This window comes from Hypanus sabinus, chromosome 1, assembly GCF_030144855.1.
Source record: "Hypanus sabinus isolate sHypSab1 chromosome 1, sHypSab1.hap1, whole genome shotgun sequence".
NCBI lineage: Eukaryota > Metazoa > Chordata > Chondrichthyes > Myliobatiformes > Dasyatidae > Hypanus > Hypanus sabinus.
In genome coordinates, this window is record NC_082706.1 from 144,225,706 (window position 1) to 144,244,767 (window position 19,062).

Here is a 19,062-nt window from a genome sequence, read left to right on the forward strand (position 1 = left end):
GTCTTCCCTTCTGTAGGTGGCCTCAGTTTTATACCTGGGCAATTTTGGGTTGAACAAAACCTCGCTGTGAATCAGCCAGTAATCCAGACTCTTTTCCCCCACCTGAGGAAGGTTCTCAGCGTGAAATGTTGTCTGTTCATTTCTCTCCATGGATGCTGCCTGAGCAGCTAAATTCCTCCAGCAGTTTGTGCATGTTTGATTCCTCCTGCCTCCAATTTTTTTTAATTTAGAGATATAACATGGTAACTGCCCAATGGGCCCACACAGCCAATTACATCCATGTAACCAATTAACCTACTAACCTGTATGTAGGAGGAAACCGGAGCACCCAAAGAAAATCCATGTGGTCATGGGGAAAATGTACAAATGCCTTACAGACAGTGAAGAATTGAACCTGGGTTGCTGGTTCTGTAATAGTGTTACACTAACTGCTATGCGACAATGCCACCCGAAACTTATGTTCAAATTTTTATTCCTGAGTACGTTGTAACAAACTTCACTTAGAGTCATACAGCATAGAAACAGGCTCTTGTGACCAACTCGTCCATGCCAAATAAGATGCCTATCTAAATTTGCCTGCATTTGACCTATATCCCTCTACCTTTCCTATCCATGTACTTGTCCAACTACCTTTTAAATGTTGTTAATGTACCTGACTCAACCACAACCTCTGGCAGCTCATTGCATATACTGACCACCCTCTGGGTGAAGAAGTTACCCCACAGGTCCCTTTTAAATCTTTGCCCTCTCACCTTAAACCTTTGCCCTCTAATTCTTGATTCCTAAGCCCTGAGAAAAAGACTGTCTATTCAATCTGCCTATGCCCCAAAACTTCCTAATTTGGGCTCAGTGGGGTTTGAATTCCTAGTGTTCAGATTACTGGCGCAGGACCTTTCACACCATTGATGTACAGTGAGTTTGGAGCCCACATTGAGTCACAAGAGCACTAATGCACAAACAAGGCCATCTAGTCCATGCTGAATTGCTATTCTCCATCGACTTGCACTTGAAACATTGTCATCCATACTTCTCCCATTCATGTATGTACCTATCCAAATTTCTCTGCACCCATCACTTCTGCTGGCAGCTCATTCTACACTGGCACCACCTTCTGAATGAAGAAGTCACCCTTCATGTTCCCCTTAAATATTTCACCTTTCACTCTTAACCCATGACCTCTAGTTATTTATTTAGCAATAAAGTGGGAGTAGGCCTTTACAGCCTTCAACCCAGAGCATCCCAACAACCTCTAACAAACCTGATTAATCCTAACCTAATTATGGGATAATTTACAAAGACCAATTAACCTAGCTGGTACGTCTTTGGACTGTGGGAGGAAACCAGAAGACCCAGAGAAAATCCATACATTCCACAGAGACTTCTTACAGAATGGCACTGGAATTGAACTCCAAACTCCAGAATGCCCTGAGCTGTAATATCATTGCACTAACTGCTAAGGTGACACCAAACTCTGGAAAAAGCCTGCATTCACCCAATCTATACCCCTCAATTTGTATACCTCTATCAAATCTCCCCTCATTCTCCTACTCTCCAGGCAATAAAGTCCTAATCTAGTCAACTTTTCTCTATAACTCATCTTCAAATCCTGGAACCATCCTTGTAAATTTTCTCTGCATTCTTTCAAAATTATTTATATTTTTCCTGTAGATAGGTGACCAGTACTATACCCAGTGTGCCAAATTTGGCCTTGCCAGCATCTTGTACAACATTAATATAACATCCAAACTCCTATATTCAATACTCCCGATTTATGAAAGCCTGTATGCCAAAAGTTCTCTTTATGATCTTTCTACCTGTGAAGCCACTGTGAAGGAATGGACTGTATTCCTGAATCCCTTTTATTCTACCACATTCCTCAGTGCCTTACTGTTCATTGGGAGAACAAACCATGGTAGGATTTACTCTAAGTGGAACACCTCACATTTGTCTGCATTAAATATCATTTGCCTTTTTTTTTAGCCCACTTTTCCAGCTGGTCCAAATCTTGCTGCAAATTTTACTAGTCCTTTTTTTTTTTGCTGACAATATGCCCGCATCTGCAAGTTTGCTGATCCAGTTTCTTCCCAAAAGTGTCAATGCAAGTAGATAGAGTGGTAAAGAAAGAATATGACATGCTAGGAGTGCTAGGAGCCTGAGAGTCAAGAAACGTTACAGTTGTATAAAACTTTGGTTAGGCTGCACTTGGAGTATTGTGTGTAATTCTGATTGCCCCATTACAGAGAGGATGTGGAGGCTTTGCAGAGGGTGCTGAAGAGATTTACTAGGATGCTGCCTGGGAGTGTGCTGTAAGGACATGTTACATATACTTAGACTGTTTCCACTGGAGCATCAGAGACTGAGGAGAGAATTGAGCAGGGCAGCACAGCAGCATAGCAGTGAACATATGCTATTACAGTGCCAATGACCCTGAGTCAATACTGCTGCTGTCTATAAGGGTGTAATACATGGGTGTAAGGGGGTGACACAGGCATTTTGGGCCATAAGGGCTGTTACCATACTATATCTCTAAATAAAATAGGCATTTGTCTCCTGGCAAACCTTTCATGTAACTTTGTTCTGTACCTGAGACAGAGCTGGGTTCATACCCATGTACTGTTATCGTCTTAAGTTCAGAATTCTCTGGGGGGGGGGGGGGGGTGGTTGGTGTGGGGAATCTGAACATACTTCAGAGTGGGTGCAGGGAAGGGGAGGGACCAGGTGAATAATCACACTGTTCAATGATGTTTAACTGCAGGTCTTGAGCTTGGCATCGACCAGTATTGGGGACACGGTGGTGACACAGGGGCTGAGGCACTGTTTGCAGCTGCTGAAGGTGAACCTGAGCCAGACTCGCATCACAGACCGAGGTACTACCCTTCCCCTGTTTCCTTATGGAACCCCCGGGCCTAGATCGCCCCACCTTCCAGCTCATTGACAAATGATTGCATTCATTCCAGACATTACCCTCTGCCACTGGCCAGAAGATAAAAGCCAGGAAGCTACCACCAGGCTCGAGCACAGCTTCTGTCTCATTGCTATTAGACTTTTGAACAGACCTCTTCTACAATAAGATGGACTCTTGGCCTCACTATCTATCTCTTTATGATCTTGCACTGATCATTTACCTGTACTGCACTTTTTCGGTAGTTTTTACTTTATTCTACGTTATTATTGTTTTATCTTAATCTGGCTCAGCGCACCGTGTAATGATTTGATCTGTATGAACAGTGTTCGAGACAAGCTTTTCACTGTATCTTGGTACCTGTGGCAATAATAAACAGAAAAAGCCACAGTGTACCTTCAGTATGCTCCACCTACCACCTTCTCTGTGAAGAAATTGCCCCTCACATCTCTATTAAATCTCTCCCTCTCACCTTAAATGTGAACCCTCTATTTTTGAATTGACTGGGGGTGGAGGGAGAAGACTGTATTCACCCTATCTACACTGTTCATCATTTTATGCACCTTTATAAGATCACCCCTCATTCTCCTACACTCTAATGATGTCCCAGCCTCCCCTACCTCTCACTATAATTCAGGCCTTTAAGTCCTGGTAACTTTCTTGAGAAATCTTTTGTCCACTCTTTCCAATTAAATGACTCATTTCACATAACAGGGTGACTGAACCCATACATAGTACTCCCAGTGTAGCCTCACAGATATCACGTGATGGGAATGTAACCTCCCAACTCCTGTACTTAACGATGAAAGCCAGTGTACCAGATGCCTTCTTCACCACCCTACTTTTGACACATAGTGTAGAAGGAGTTAATTTCTCAGACTGATGTGATGTAGACCGGGCTAATGGATTACCTTGTGTACTCTGGTTTCTAGGCCTGAAGAACCTAAAGCAGACTAAGGTGGTCCAGGTGAACCTTGACAGAACAGGTGTGACGCTGTCTGGTGTCAGTGCACTATTGGCAGAATGCCCCAGAATCACCAGTATCCGTGCTAACAACCTGCATGCCCTCCCTCTGGACCAGGCCTCTGATGAGGAAATGGTGGCTGAAGACTGAAAAGCATCCTGTGGTGAAAGGATGGTGTGTGAGTGACAGGACGCTGCTAACTTGTGCTCTCCCTGCCTTGGGAGTGAGAGTGGAGAGGGAGGATTGTGTTGCATCTATCATGTTTTGATTTATTTTGGAAAATGAACAGGGAACTTTATAATCCATGCTGTTCCTGCCCTGGAATGTGTAACAGGACAGGATAGCAGGAACATTCACTCTGTCTGACCCTGGGAGTGTGTGATGGGTTCACTCTGTGTCTGACTCTGGCAGTGTACGATAGGAATCTTACTTTGTATCCAACTCATGCTGTTCCCCGCTTTTCCCCTGTTGTCCTTGTTGCTGAATTTGGATGAGGAGAGTTTTGGAAGAATATTCCCTGCAACGTCCCTACAATGACCAGCCCCCTGAAACCCAACATACCAGCAAACACCACACTTTGAGGGTTGGGTGTGTTGAAATTTTGAACATGTCAGCTTGTACAGGGAGCGTAACTGCCAGGTTCAGCCTGACAGAAGCTGCTGTGATCGTGGGTATCTAATCCATAGGAAGTGAGACTTGCCTGGAACGTCTGGGAACTGATCCCAATGGGTGGGGTTCAGATATGGTATCCATTTCTCGCCCACCACCCTCACCGTCTCCCAGTGGCCTTGCAGGTGTGAATGGTTTATGTAAACTGATATTTCACAAGTAAATCACTTTGTCCTGGCACTTCTGTGTGGCTCCAGTTATTTTCTGCAATCAAAATGAATCACAATCACAATGTGCTTTAAAATAGAAATGACTGCTGTAATCGAACAAATGGGTCAACTTAATTATTGTACAGCCTTCTCCCATAGCAGCAAGAGTTTGAAGGCTTAAATAGCATTTCAGTGTCTCATCTGAAATAATGTGTGATAGCACTGTAACATAGCAGCTAATGTAATGCTATTAACCCAGGTTCAATTCTGCCATTCTGTAAGGAGTTTGTATGTTCTCCCTGTAACCATGTGTGTATCCTCACACAGTTACCATACTGTATTTCTAAAAAAGATTAAACTCCATTTTCACTCCCTTGCCACTGACTTTCTGACAAGAGTCATTTCCTCCCTGCCCCTCTGACAGTGTACCACTCCATTGATGAAGTCCAACTCTTGTGGCTGAAGCTATTTGCTGCTTTGTGTTTAGATAACCGGAAGCACAGTGAAGCAATCTTCCCTCTCTCCCTGGGCCTATTTCCTGTCATGCCTATGTACCTAGATTTATGTCCCTCTCTGCTTCCTTGACCCCTCTCATTCCTAGTCTCTTCCAGCTATAAGGAAGTCCAAAAACGTGTGGAGTAACCTTCAGTCATTACTCCTGGTGGGTGGATAACTCCAGGAAGGAATGAAAAGACTGGTGGAATGTGTATTTTACAAGTTCTGAGAGCTATGGCATCATAACTTCCAGTAGGGAGCCAGATTAATATTTTCCACAGTCCCACAAAGAACAAGAGACTGGGACAGATTTGACCATTCCCTCAAGGAGATAGTGTAGTCACAATAGGCCAACTCATCTCTTAATTAGATATTTGGGGGTGTGTACAACCAAAAGCTTTTCACTGTAATGTGACAATAATAAATCAATTGCTAATTGGAGTTAAGGACATCAAGCTTAGAGAAAGAGCCAATCAGGAATGACTGGGAATGTCATTGGGAAAGCACACCCATTCACCAGTTAAAATGAGTACAATTTATTTCCTGAATTAATTTTACATCATTAGTACATTCACAATGTGCCAGAAGTTGGTCTTACTGGAATATTTATATATTTCTGTATAGTTTATGTATATATTTCACAAAGGATGAGAGATGGTTGGTGATCACACTGATTGGTCAGCATGCAGACAGTGGGGAAAACACCTGGGCTGGGGAGGAGGGGGTTTCAGTGGAAGGGGAAGCTACATCAATACAGTACACATACATTCATTCACGTAGTGAGTCACTGTGGGCAGATAGCTTGGATGGGAACAGGTGTCCAGCAATCACTGACCTGGCTGTGACTGCTGGGGTTGGTACAGAACAGGGACTGAGACAGTCATATTTCCCTCGGCGGAGAGGTCAATGACAAGAGGAGTGGATGGGATTGAAGCTATTAATGGGCTGGGAGGAATGTTCAGAATAAAGACAAGACGAGACTGCAGATGCTGGATCCGGAGCAATAAATAATCTGCTAGAGGAACTCTGTGTCAAGCAGCATCTGTTGGGTGGGGGTAAAGGATCTCTCCAGGTTTTGGGTTGAGTCCCTAGATCAGATCAAAACTGAGTTCCTCTAACATTTTGTTTTTCTGATTTCAGAATCAATGTTCCCAGCCAGTTAGTGGGTCTGGAACTAATTGCTGGGTTTTCTCACTGTGAACAGGAGGGGAAGACAGAATGGAATTGGTGTGAAAACAATCCAGTGTAAGCTGGAGAGGAGGAGCAAGGGATCAGGTGGTTGGATCTTACAATCGGTCCTTCACATGCTGTGACTGTTGGAGTGAAGAGGTTCTAAACACAGGGTGAGGTATTATCACTGTGGGCTGCATCTGTAAATGAAATTCACAGTAAAACCTCCAATGGGGCCAACTGAGGTTAATGTAGATTGTCCTGAAGCCTGGAGGTTTCACACTCCCCATGTCACACAAAGACATGGCAGATGCTTGTACAACACTATCCAGGCAATACATACAGACCACTAAATAATCCACAGACCCAAAACATGAGAAATACTGTGCTGAGGAAGGGCCACCTTGTGTGAGGGGCTGTGCTGAGATGGGTAGTACTAAGAAGTATCACACAGTGGGAAGAGCAATGTTAAAGGAGCAACATAATGGAAGAGGCAGGGCTGAGGGAGGTACTGAGGGATTGTTGCACTGTGGAAGGGGGGGTTAGTAGAGGCACTTTCTCTTAATAAAATATTAAACCATAGCCCTGTGTCAGTATGGGGGCCAAACTGAAGATCACCCTCCCACACATTTTAGAAAAAATCCCATATTCAAGCAGTAAAGCCAAGAATAAACACACTGGATGGTGTGTAAACAAAGGTTTTGCATCGCATCTTAACATTAATTAATAAATAAATACAATTGCAAATAATTCATCTGGCACCCACTAGTCCAGTGGGATGTGATTGACCCATTTCCATGCTGTATGACTGTGACTTACAAATACTGCAGTCTCTCCCACTTCCCTGTGTTTTACCTTCTCAGGTACAGTAACTCCAGAGCCACCCACTCGACCCACCACTCCTTCTGAACCATTAAACTGGGGATTGGGTCATTCTCAGGTTGTGGGTTTGTGCTAGTCTGGCCATTGACCTTTCTGACCCTCAGGCTCTTTTCCACCTGAGCCTAGGGCAGAGGGTGATGGTCCCAGCACAAGATTGGGGGGGGGGGGGTGCAGGGAATACATGCAGCAGAGCCAAGCATGGAGTTGAACTATTCTGTCCCACTACCCTTCCCCACAGTCAAACCCATGCCAGAGGGAATGAGGAAACTCTGAAACCCTGGAAAACAAGAGTCTGAAATCTCCAGGCCAGAAACTCCATCTTGCTCTCCCTAACCCCTCCAAATTCAAACCTCAAGAGGGATCAATCCAGACCACAAAGATGACATATTGCCAGGGGTGGGAGGGAGGTGATACTGGTGGAACTGTTAACCAAGATGTGGAAGGGTGGAGGTAGATGGAAGTGTTGATAGAGGTGTCTCCTGTACAGTAATTACAGCAAATATTTACCAGTGGCACTGTGGAGTGCTTGACTTCTAGTGTAGGAGAGGGGTCAGCGATCAGTCCCTGGTCTCCGCCACGTCCCCTCTGTTGGGATTGACTCGAAGCGGCGCCATGCAGTGCTTCTCCTCTCCCTACTGCTGCCTGTCCTCCTTCCCCACCGACCCACCATCTTTCCCAGGGTGTCAGCAAGCAAACTCCTCAAAGTTACCCAGGGTGTGGTGGCGGGGTAGCACGTTGGGGGTGAAGCCCAGACTGTCTGAGTGGCTCCGCAGTGTGTCGCAGGTACTCTGAAAGGGAGGGAAGGAGAACAACATTACACAGGTGGGGAGGGCAGTTTCGAAGCTGCATTCGGTCACTGTCCCTGCGTAGAAACCACAACCCCAAACCCCCACCCCTACCTCCATCCAAATGCCCCCATTTTTCAAATAATGTGTCAACGAGTCACAGTCGCATTCTGGACACATGTGAACGCATGTGTACTGTACATTTATGTATTCCCACAGCAGCACAGATGTTTGTATGTGTATTTGACTGTTACAGATGTTTTAATTTGTCTGTAAGTGTATGTGCATGGGAATATTTGACAAGTGTACATATGAACAGTATGTAAGACCAAGCCTTTCACTGTATCTTGGTACACAATCATGGAAAAATACAGCACAGAAACAAACCATTTGGCCCATCTAGTCCATGTTGAACCATTTAAACTCCTATTGATCAACAGTGGGACCATGCAACTCAATACCCTGACCATTCATGTACCTATCCTAACTTCTCTTAAACGTTGAAATTAAGCTCGCATGGACCACTTGAGCTGGCAGTTTGTTCCATACTCTCATGACTTTCTGAGTGAAAATTTCTCCTTAAAATGTTCACTCTTTTACCCTTAACCCATGACCTCTTATTGTACACCCACCCAACCTCAGAGGAAAAAGCCTGCTTGCATTTCCTCTATCAATACCCTCCTAATTTTGTATACTTCTATCAAACCACCTCTCAATCTTCTACAGTCCTAACCTATTCAATCTTTCCATATAACTCAGGTCATCCAAACCTGATAACATCATCATAAATTTTTTCTGCACTCTTTTATTTACATCTTCCCTGTAGATAGGTGTAACAATTGCACATAATATTCCAAATTAGGCCTTACCAATGTCTTATACAACTTCCAACACAATATAACCTCCTTCACTCAATACTTTGATTTATGAAGGCAAGTATGCCAGAAATTTCTTTATGACCTTATCAAACTGTGATGCCACTTTCAATGAATTAAGAACCTGTATTACCAGATCCCTCTGTTCTATTGCACTCCTCAATGCCCTACCATTCACTGTATAAGACCTACCCTTGTTGGACCTACTGAAGAGCAACACCTCACACTTGTCTGCATTAAGTTCTATCTGCCATTTTTTAGCCATTTTCCCAGCTGGTTCAGATTCTGCTGCAAGCCATGAGAATCTTCCTCGCTGTCCACTACACCCCCAATCTTGGTGTCATCCACAAATTTATCATCCAGATCATTGATAATAGATAACAAACAACAAAGGATCTAGCACTGATCCTTGCAGCTCTCCACTAGTCACAGGCCTTCAGTCAGGAAGGCAACCATCTACTACCATTCTCTGGTCTCTCCACAAAGCCAACATCTAATACAATTTATTACATCAACTTAAATGCTGAGTGACTGAACCTTCTTGACCAGCCTCCCATGTGGAACCTTGTCAAATGCCTTACTAAATTCCATGCAGACAACATCCACTGCCTTGCCTTCATCCACTTTTCTGGTAACTTCCTCAAAAACGCTAGAAGATTGGTTAGACATGACCTACCAAGCATGAAGCCATGCTGACTATCCTTTATCAATCCATGCCTATCCAAATACTCAATTATCCTATCCCTTAGAATACCTTCCAATAACTTTCCCACTACTGATGTGAGATTCATCGGCCTATAATTTCCTGGTTTATTTTTAGAGCCTTTCTTAAACAGCATAACAGCATTGGCTATCCTCCAATCCTCTGGCACCTCATCTGAGCTAAGGATGATTTAAATATCTCTGGTAGGGCCCCTGCAATTTCTGCACTTGCCTCCTCCACAGTCCGAGGGAACACCTGTTCAGACCCTGGGGATTTATCATCCTGAATTCAGCCCAAGATAGCAAACACTTCCTCCTCAGTAATTTGAATAGAGTCCATGAAGTTGATGCCATTTTGCCTTACTTCTATAAACTTTTGTGTCCTTCTGAGTAAATACAGATGCAAAAAATGCATTTAAGATATACGCCTCCCCATCTCTTTTGGCTCCACGCATGGGTTACCATTCTGATTTTCCAGAGAACTAATTTTTTTCTTTGCAATCCTTTTGCTCTTAACATGTCTGTAGAATCCCTTAGGATTCTCCTTCACCTTGTCTGCTAAGGCAACCTCAAGCCTTTTAGTTTTCCTGATTTCTTTCTTAAGTGTTCTCTTGCATTTCTTATAAGTACCTCATTTCTTCCTACCTGCCTATACATGGTATACACCTTTTTTTTTAAACCAGGGCCTCAATATCTCTTGAAAACCAAGGTTCCCTACACCTGTTATCTTCACCTTTTACTCTGACAGGCTCCATGCGAGCTTTGTATTCTCATTATTTCACTTTTGAAGGCTGTGCACTTACCAAGTACACCTTTGCCGGAAAACAGTCTGTTCCAATCCACACTTGCCAGATCCTTTCTGATATCATCAAAATTGGCCATTCTTCAATTTAGAATCTCAACCCAAGGACTAGACCAATCTTTTTGCATATTTACATTGAAATTACTGGCATTGTGATCACTAGATGCAAATTTCTGTCATGATAATAACAAACCAATATCAATGCATATATATATGTGGATGCCTATCTATGCCCACATGGGTCATTATGTTAGATTACATGTCTGCGTGCGCCTGCCGTGTGTGCTGCAGGAGCACCATGTCTTTACCAGGTTGTCAGAGTGGCTCCTCTTTGGCCTCTTCCTGCGCTTCACATAACTCAACATTTTGTCCTTTAAAACCTGAAGGGCAGAAAGAGAAGCTGGTCAGGACACAATGGGGGAGGTTGAATAACCAGCTGGAGGAACAGTCTGGGGAGGTAGAAGGCTAGTCAACCATTTGGATCAAGATCTTGTATCAAGGCTGAGTGTGCAAAGGGGAAATGGCTAGTACAAAGAGGCAAGACAAGGGCTGGGTATGTGATAGGCAGAGCAGGTGAGGAGGTGGTGGTGGGCAAATGAAGTCAGCTGAGGGGAGGGGTGAGACAGAGGCAGAGCTGGTGGGTATTGGGTGCAGAGGTGGGATCTGATGCAAGGAAGGTGATAAGTGGTGCCAAATTCAGGTGGGGTAGATGGTGATAGGTGGAACCAGGTGGACCAGGGAGAAGGGTGAGATGGTGAACCCAGAAAGGGAGGGAAAGGAGCACAGGGAGTGAAGGTTATCTGAAGCAAGGAAATTCAATGTTCATACCAGGCAGAATATGAGGAATTCTTCCTGGACTTTAATTCAGATGGTGCAAGGTGTTGTATTTCAGGAAGACAAATCAGGGTAAAGCTTTCACAGTGAACAGCAGGGTCCTGAGGAACAAAGGGACCTAGGAGAACATGATTCCCTGATTGACAGGGTGGTGAAAAGGCATGCGGTATGCTGATTTTCATCAGTCAAGGCACTGAGTTGATGAGGCTGCATTTGGAATATTGTCGTTAGCTTTGGTCATCCTGCTGTTGGAAAGATGTCATTAAACTGGCAAGAGTGCAGAGGATATTTACAAGGATGTTGCCAGGACTTCAGGGGAAGGATGAGACTGTTAAATTGGAGCATAGCAGAATGAGAGGGTAACATTGCAGAAGTCTATAAAATCATGAGGGGCATAGACATAATGAATGGACAGTCTTTCTCAGGGTTGTGGAATCAAGAATTAGAAGACATTAGTTTGAATTGACAGAGGAGAGACTTAATAGGAACCTGAGGGGCAACTTTTGCACCCAGTGTGTGATCAGTATATGGAATTAGCTGCCAGAGGAAATGGTTGAGGCAGGTACTCTAACACAGACGTAGATAGGAAACGTTTGAAGGGATATGGACCAAACACAGAAAATGGAATTAGTTAAATGAGAGCCTTGGTTAGCATGGATGAGATGGGCTGAAGGGTCTGTTTCCATGACTGTTGATGTTGGATCTTGCCTGGCAGTAGAGAGGACTGAGGGCAGACACATGGTGTGAGATGGGAAGAGGAGGTGAAATGACAAGTAACACGGGTGGCCAGGATGGCTGATGGCAGACAGGGTGTTCATGTTCCACAAACAGTCAGTGAACTAGACATTCAGCACTACACAGTCCTTCTCATGAAAACATGGCTCCAGACAACTCTTACCTCATATAAATAGTCAATAATTTCCAGAATGGTTAAAATACTGGCTCCAATGAACAAGCCCATTTGTCCACCGATATCACCTGTGAGATCAAACAGCCAAGGTTAGTGATCAGACCCCTTTCAATGGTTCCATGTTTGGAATTGTCAGCCAAGGAAGGGAGGGAAGTTCCTGGTGGGTGGGACAATAGCATAATGGTTAGTATAACACTACTACAGCACCACTGACCCGGGTTCAATTCTGCCACTGTCTGAAAGGAGTTTGTATGTTCTCCCTGTGACCACATGGGTTTCCTCCAGGTGCTTTGGTTTCATCCCATATTCCTAAGATGTACAGTTAGAATTATCAGAATCGGGTTCAATATCGCTGGCATATGTCATAAAATTTGTTGTTATGCAGCAGCAGGACATTGCAATACATAATACTAACTGTAAATTGCAGTAAATATATATAGTTAAGTTAAATAAGTAATGTAAATAGAGAAAAATTAGAGGTTATGGAAAAGGTATTAACTTACGTGATGCTATTTTCATGCCCAGAGTGTGGTGATGCTTGCAAGCTGCGTCATATCCTCAGACTATATTGGTTGTTGATACAAATGACACATTTCACTATGTTTTGGTGGACGTGACAAATAAAGCTAATCTCTAAGTACCAAGGGTTGGAGACAGTTAATGGGATCAGAGGGTAAGGACAGCAGCAATGCCAGAGGTTGCTGCTTGTTGCATTTCTTGCATTGGAGCAAGAAAGCATTAGCCAAGGAATGCTGCAGATGATGAGAGAACAGTCCATCTCTGCCTCTCCCACTGGTGAGGATTGGGTTGGGAGCTTATGACCTTGGGGCTTCAGGGACTGAGACTGACAGGGGGTTGGGGGTGGAGAGGGCTGGTCACTTCTTTACCAGAAAATAATTAGTCCATTTACCAAAGACCCTGACTAAACCATGAAATCCAGGTCTTCTTCAGGTACAGACAGCCAACAGATTTGGGCTGCCAATTGCTTCAAAGGACTGAATGGCCTCCTCCTTTACTTACTGAAATGGTTGAGGTAGGGAGTTCCAAGATTCAGAGACACAAAAGACTGTAGATGCTGGAATCGAGCAACACAAGATGCATGGGTTGAACAGCATCTGTGGAGCGAAATGGATGGTGGACATTTTGGGTTGAGGCCCTTCATCTACATTCACTTTGAGTCTTAGCCCAACTATTTCCATCTGCAGATGCTGCCCAACTGGCTGAGTTCCTCCAGCAGCTCATCTTACTCCAGGATTTTGGCCTGGTGATAAGGCCATAAAACAGAATTAAGCCATTTGGCCTGTGTGTCAGCTCCGCCATTCAACCATGGCTGATTTGTTTCCCTCCTTCTCATTTGTACCTCATTCTGCTGTTTTTCCCCTGTAACCCTTGACACCCTTACTAATCAAGAACCTATCAATCACCACTTTAAATATACACAATGACTTGGTTTCCACAGCCATCTGTGGCAATGAATTACACACATTCACTGTCCTCTGGCTGAAGAAATTCCTCCTTATCTATGTTCTAAAGGGACTGTGCCCTCTGGTCCCAGACTCATAGAACATAGAACAGTACAGCACATTACAGGCCCTTTGGCCCACAATGCTGTGCCGACACTCAATCCCCGCCTCCCATATAACCCCCCACCTTAAATTTCTCCATATACCTGTCTAGTAGTCTCTTAAACTTCACTAGTGTATCTACCTCCACCACTGACTCAGGCAGTGCATTCCACGCACCAACCACTCTCTGAGTGAAAAACCTTCCTCTAATATCCACCTTGAACTTCCCTCCCCTTACCTTAAAGCCATGTCCTCTTGTACTGAGCAGTGCTGCCCTAGGGAAGAGGCGCTGGCTGTCCACTCTGTCTATTCCTCTTAATATCTTGTACACCTCTATCTTCTCCTCTCATCCTCCTTCTCTCCAAAGAGTAAAGCCCTAGCTCCCTTAACCTCTGATCATAATCTATACTCTCTAAACCAGGCAGCATCCTAGTAATTCTCCTCTGTACCCTTTCCAATGCTTCCACATCCTTCCTATAGTGAGGCGACCAGAACTGGACACAGTACTCCAAGTGTGGCCTAACTAGAGTTTTATAGAGCTGCATCATTACATCACGGTTCTTAAACTCTTATCCCTCGACTTATGAAAGCTAACACCCCATAAGCTTTCTTAACTACCCTATCTACCTGTGAGGCAACTTTCAGTGATCTGTGGACATGTACCCCCAGATCCCTCTGCTCCTCCACACTACCAAGTATCCTGCCATTTACTTTGTACTCTGCCTTGGAGTTTGTCCTTCCAAAGTGTACCACCTCACACTTCTCCGGGTTGAACTCCATCTGCCACTTCTCAGCCCACTTCTGCATCCTATCAATGTCTCTCTGCAACCTTCGACAATCCTTTACACTACCTACAACACCACCAACTTGCCAACCCACCCTTCTACCCCCACATCCAGGTCATTAATAAAAATCACAAAAAGTAGAGGTCCCAGAACAGATCCTTGTAGGACACCACTAGTCACAAACCTCCAATCTGAATGTACTCTCTCCACCATGACCCTCTGCCTTCTGCAGGCAAGCCAATTCTGAACCCACCTTGCCAAACTTCCCTGGATCCCATGCCTTCCGACTTTCTGAATAAGCCTATCGTGTGGAACCTTGTCAAATGCCTTACTAAAATCCATGTAGATCACATCCACTGCACTACCCTCATCTATATGCCTGGTCACCTCCTTAAAGAACTCTACCAACAATCTGCCCTTCACAAAGCCATGCTGACTGTCCCTGATCAGACCATGATTCTCTAAATGCCCATAGATCCTATTTCTAAGAATCTTTTCCAACAGCTTTCCCACCGCAGTCTTAAGGCTCACTGGTCTATAATTACCTGGACTATCCCTACTACCTTTTTTGAACAAGGGGACATTTGCCTCCCTCCAATCCTCCAGTACCATTCCCGTGGACAATGAGGACATAAAGATCCTAGCCAGAGGTTCAGCAATCTCTTCCCTTGCCTCGTGGAGCAGCCTGGGGAATATTCCGTCATAATGTATTTTAACAACTCCAACACCTCCTCTCCCTTATTATCAACATGCTCCAAAACATCGACCTCACTCATATTGTCCTCACCGTCATCAAGTTCCCTTTCAGTGGTGAAAACCGAAGAGAAATATTCATTGAGGACCTCGCTCACTTCCACAGCCTCCAGGCACATCTTCCCACTTTTATCACTTTTACTTACCTTCACTCCTGTCATCCTTTTGTTCTTTACATAATTGAAGAATGCCTTGGGCTTTCCTTTACCCTACTCACCTTCTCATGCCCTCTTCTTGTTCTTCTCAGCCCCTTCTTAAGCTCCTTTCTTGATACCTTGTATTCCTCAATAGACCCATCTGATCCTTGCTTCCTAAACCTCATGTATGCTGCCTTCTTCCACCTGACTAGATTTTCCACTTCACTTGTCACCCATGGTTCCTTCACCCTACCATTCTTTATCTTCCTCACCGGGACAAATTTATCCCTATCATCCTGCAAGAGATCCTTAAACATCGACCACATGTCTATAGTACATTTCCCTGCAAAAACATCATCCCAATTCACACCCGCAAGTTCTAGCCTTATAGCCTCATAATTTGCCCTTCCCCAATTAAAAATTTTCCTATTCTCTCTTATTCTATCCTTTTCCATGATAATGCTAAAGGTCAGGGAGTGGTGATCACTGTCCCCCAGATGCTCACCCACTGACAGATCTGTGACCTGACCCGGTTCGTTACCTAATACTAGATCTAGTATGGCATTTCCCCTAGTCGGCCTGTCAACATACTGTGACAGGAATCCATCCTGGACACACTTAACAAATTCTGCCCCATCTAAACCCTTGGAACTAATCAAGTGCCAATCAATATTAGGGAAGTTAAAGTCACCCATGATAACAACCCTGTTATCTTTGCACCTTTCCAAAATCTGCCTCCCAATCTGCTCCTCGGTATCTCTGCTGCTACCAGGGGGCCTATAGAATACTCCCAGTAGAGTAACTGCTCCCTTCCTGTTCCTGACTTCCACCCATACTGACTCAAAAGAGGATGCTGCTACACTACCCACCCTTTCTGCAGCTCTAATAGTATCCCTGACCAGTAATGCCACCCCTCTTCCCCTCCCCCCATCCCTTTTAAAGTACTGAAATCCAGGATTTGAACTCTCCAACTATTTGAAACATCCTCTTCACATCCACCCTATCTACCCATTTCAATATTTTGTACATTTCAATGAGAACCCCTCCAAATTCTTCTAAACTCCAGCAAGTACAGAGCTATCTAATAGTCCTCATCTGATAACCCTTTCATTTCCAGGATCATTCATGTGAACCTCCTCTAGACCCTCTCCAATAGTCTTTCCTAGTGATGGGACCTAAAACTGTTCACAAAACTCCAAATGTAGTCTGACAAATACCTTAGAAAGCCTCAGCTAAAGGAATGGTGATATATTCCCTAGACAGAATGGTGTGCCTGAGATGGGAACCTGCAAGACGGTGGTGCCCCCCGCACCTGCTGCCCTCATCCTCCTTGGTGAAAGAGGTCCCAGGCTTGGGAGGGGCTGTTGGAGTAGACACTGTGTGCCAGTGCGTGAGGGAGGGAGTGTTCAAGGAAGAGGACAGGGTGCTGATGAACATAATTGGGAAGAGGGACAGGAGTGGAAGGAAGATCTGGAAAAGCAGAGACCCCAGAACTACACTTGAGGGTTCACCCGGCAGTCCCAGGGAGGTGATGGATAAGTGCAGAATAGGAACACTCACCTAGCAGCCCAGCCATCTCATAAGCTTTCTTCTGTTCGATGGTCTCGTAGTTAAGGGCCTCGAAGAAAATATCCAAAACCAGTATGTTCTCCCTGGAGAATGGATGTACTGAGAGAGATTCTGGGTGCCTCTTTCTCCTCGTCTCCCAGCATCCCACCTCCCTTACACTCACCTCCTCCCCCACATCTCCTTTTCCTCCTTTACTAATCTCCCCTTCCTTTTACCAATATCTTCTTCTCCTCCCTCTCCCTTCCTCTCATCTTCACTTCCCTCAACCCTTTTTCCTTACCCACCCTTACTCTTTCCTTCCCTACACCAATATCACTCTCTTTCGTCTTCCATCCCCTTGATTTTGTCCCCATCCCCTCCCCTTCTCTCCCTCCTGCTCTTATCCCCCTCCACATGGATGACCCACCAGCCCCTCCTCTCCTTCTTCCCCTATCCCCTCATAAATCACTCACACATGCATCAACCTCTCCCCTACCCTACTCCCAGTAACAGGTACGTATGTGGATACTCACGCTATGTATTGCTCTGTTTTATTAAACTTTTTGGCGAGAAATTTTGCGGAGGCTTTGCTGGGTATCTTCACCATGGAAATCTCCTTCCCAAATCGTGTCACATTACATGGGGTCTCACAAAGGCAATATTTACTGTCCTGTTCTACTAGAAACTCTGTGTGAGCACAAGTAGGGAAAGCAGAGTGAGAAAGAGCAACAAAGCAGAGAAAATTGGTAAATCAGTTTATTATTGTCACGTGTATCAGTATAACAGTAAAAATACTTTGCTTTGCATGCCATCCAAACGGATCAGTTCACAACATCTGTGCGTTGAGGAAGTAGACAGTAAACTAATAACAGAATGCAGAATAAAGTATTACAGTTACAAAAAAACCGGTGCAGGCGGACAATAAGATGCAAGGTCACAATGAGGCATATTGAGGTCAAGAGTACATTTTATTGTATCAGGAGACAATGCAAGGGAGGAGATGGAGAGAGGGATAAGGAGTGGGGAGGGAGAGAAAAATTTAATGGAAATGTAGAGGGAAAGGAGAAAATATGAAAGGAGTTACAGAGAAAAAGAGAGAAGGAGGATGGAGAGAGATGGATCATAGGACAGGAGAGAAAAATAGGGAACAGAGTGAAGGATAGAAAAACCAAAGGTAATGGTTGGGGGAGGAGAGGGAAGGAAGAAACAAGGTGAGAAAAAATAGTCCCAGTGGGGAGAGATGGAAAGGAAGTGGAAAAGAGAGAGAGAGAGAAATATCAAGCTGAATGAGTATGATTGGGAATGACAGAGAGAATAGAATGCGAAGAAAGCATTAAACAAGGGAAGAGAGCAGGATGGACCAGGAAAATAGTATCAGAGAGAGCAGAAAGGAGCAAGAGTGATGAAGTCACAGGGATGGAAGTCAGGGGGCGGGAGGATAGCGAGAATGAGGCACACACAGAAAACTGAGACTGAAAGAAAAAGGTTAGAATGAGGAGATGGAGAGAGTGTAGAAGAATGAGGGAGTGTGGAGGAGAAATGGGAAGAGGCCAAAACAGTTAGGAAATATCCACAGCCAGAGAGAATGGGAAGCAAGTTGAATATTGGGAACAGCAAGAGCAAAGCACTGGGTGTTTCCAAAGCTGTCATCCACCTCCACCTGCAGAGCAAGTGAAGCCTGAGAGCTCCTGTCTGAAGTCAAAACCCAGATATCGCATGAAGGATGAAACTTGATAAATCAGCACATGGCTGAACCCCTGACCAGGTAACTCAAGTCTCCAAGCAATGGGACAATGATCTTGATCGGACTGATACCTCAGACATGTGGGGCTGGCCTTGAGAGATTGGATCATGACGATTCATTGCTAGAGGGTCTCAGTAAGCGGGAGATCCCATGATACAGGAGTTGGAGGGGGGCTCATCTACTTAGGACCCCAGGCTTTGGTGGCACAGCAATGGAAAATGCAAGTAGTTTCAAAATCCTGACAGTGCACATCACATACAACCTCATGTGGTCCCAAAACACATCCTTAACAGAGTCTGGAAAGCTCACCATCACCTTTATTTTCTGAGGAAGCTGACTTTGCATATCCATACTCAAGTCATTCTACAAATGCACAGCAGAAAGCATCCTA

At 44.6% G+C, this 19,062-nt stretch overlaps 2 protein-coding genes across 9 annotated transcripts in view; one reads left to right on the forward strand and one right to left on the reverse strand.

The window, feature by feature from the left end:
- si:ch73-173p19.1 (uncharacterized) overlaps window positions 1-4,715 on the forward strand; it is a 40,207-nt gene extending 35,492 nt beyond the window's left edge. For all 6 annotated transcript variants that reach the window (XM_059977842.1, XM_059977848.1, XM_059977887.1 and 3 more), the window contains 2 exons: window positions 2,756-2,867; window positions 3,835-4,715. In XM_059977842.1, coding sequence (XP_059833825.1) covers window positions 2,756-2,867; window positions 3,835-4,016 — 294 coding nt within the window. In that variant the 3' untranslated portion in view covers window positions 4,017-4,715. The remainder of the gene's footprint in view (window positions 1-2,755; window positions 2,868-3,834) is intronic.
- Window positions 4,716-5,209: 494 nt separating this feature from the next.
- asic1c (acid-sensing (proton-gated) ion channel 1c) overlaps window positions 5,210-19,062 on the reverse strand; it is a 118,514-nt gene continuing 104,661 nt past the window's right edge. For 2 of the 3 annotated variants that reach the window (XM_059977954.1, XM_059977948.1), the window contains 5 exons: window positions 17,461-17,614; window positions 16,940-17,031; window positions 12,128-12,207; window positions 10,704-10,775; window positions 5,210-8,019 (listed from right to left, as the gene is read on the reverse strand). In XM_059977954.1, the coding sequence (XP_059833937.1) occupies window positions 7,915-8,019; window positions 10,704-10,775; window positions 12,128-12,207; window positions 16,940-17,031; window positions 17,461-17,614 (503 nt within the window). In that variant the 3' untranslated portion in view covers window positions 5,210-7,914. Of the gene's footprint in view, window positions 8,020-10,703; window positions 10,776-12,127; window positions 12,208-16,939; window positions 17,032-17,460; window positions 17,615-19,062 lie in introns of those variants that run through there. The other variant, XM_059977963.1, reaches the window with a different exon arrangement.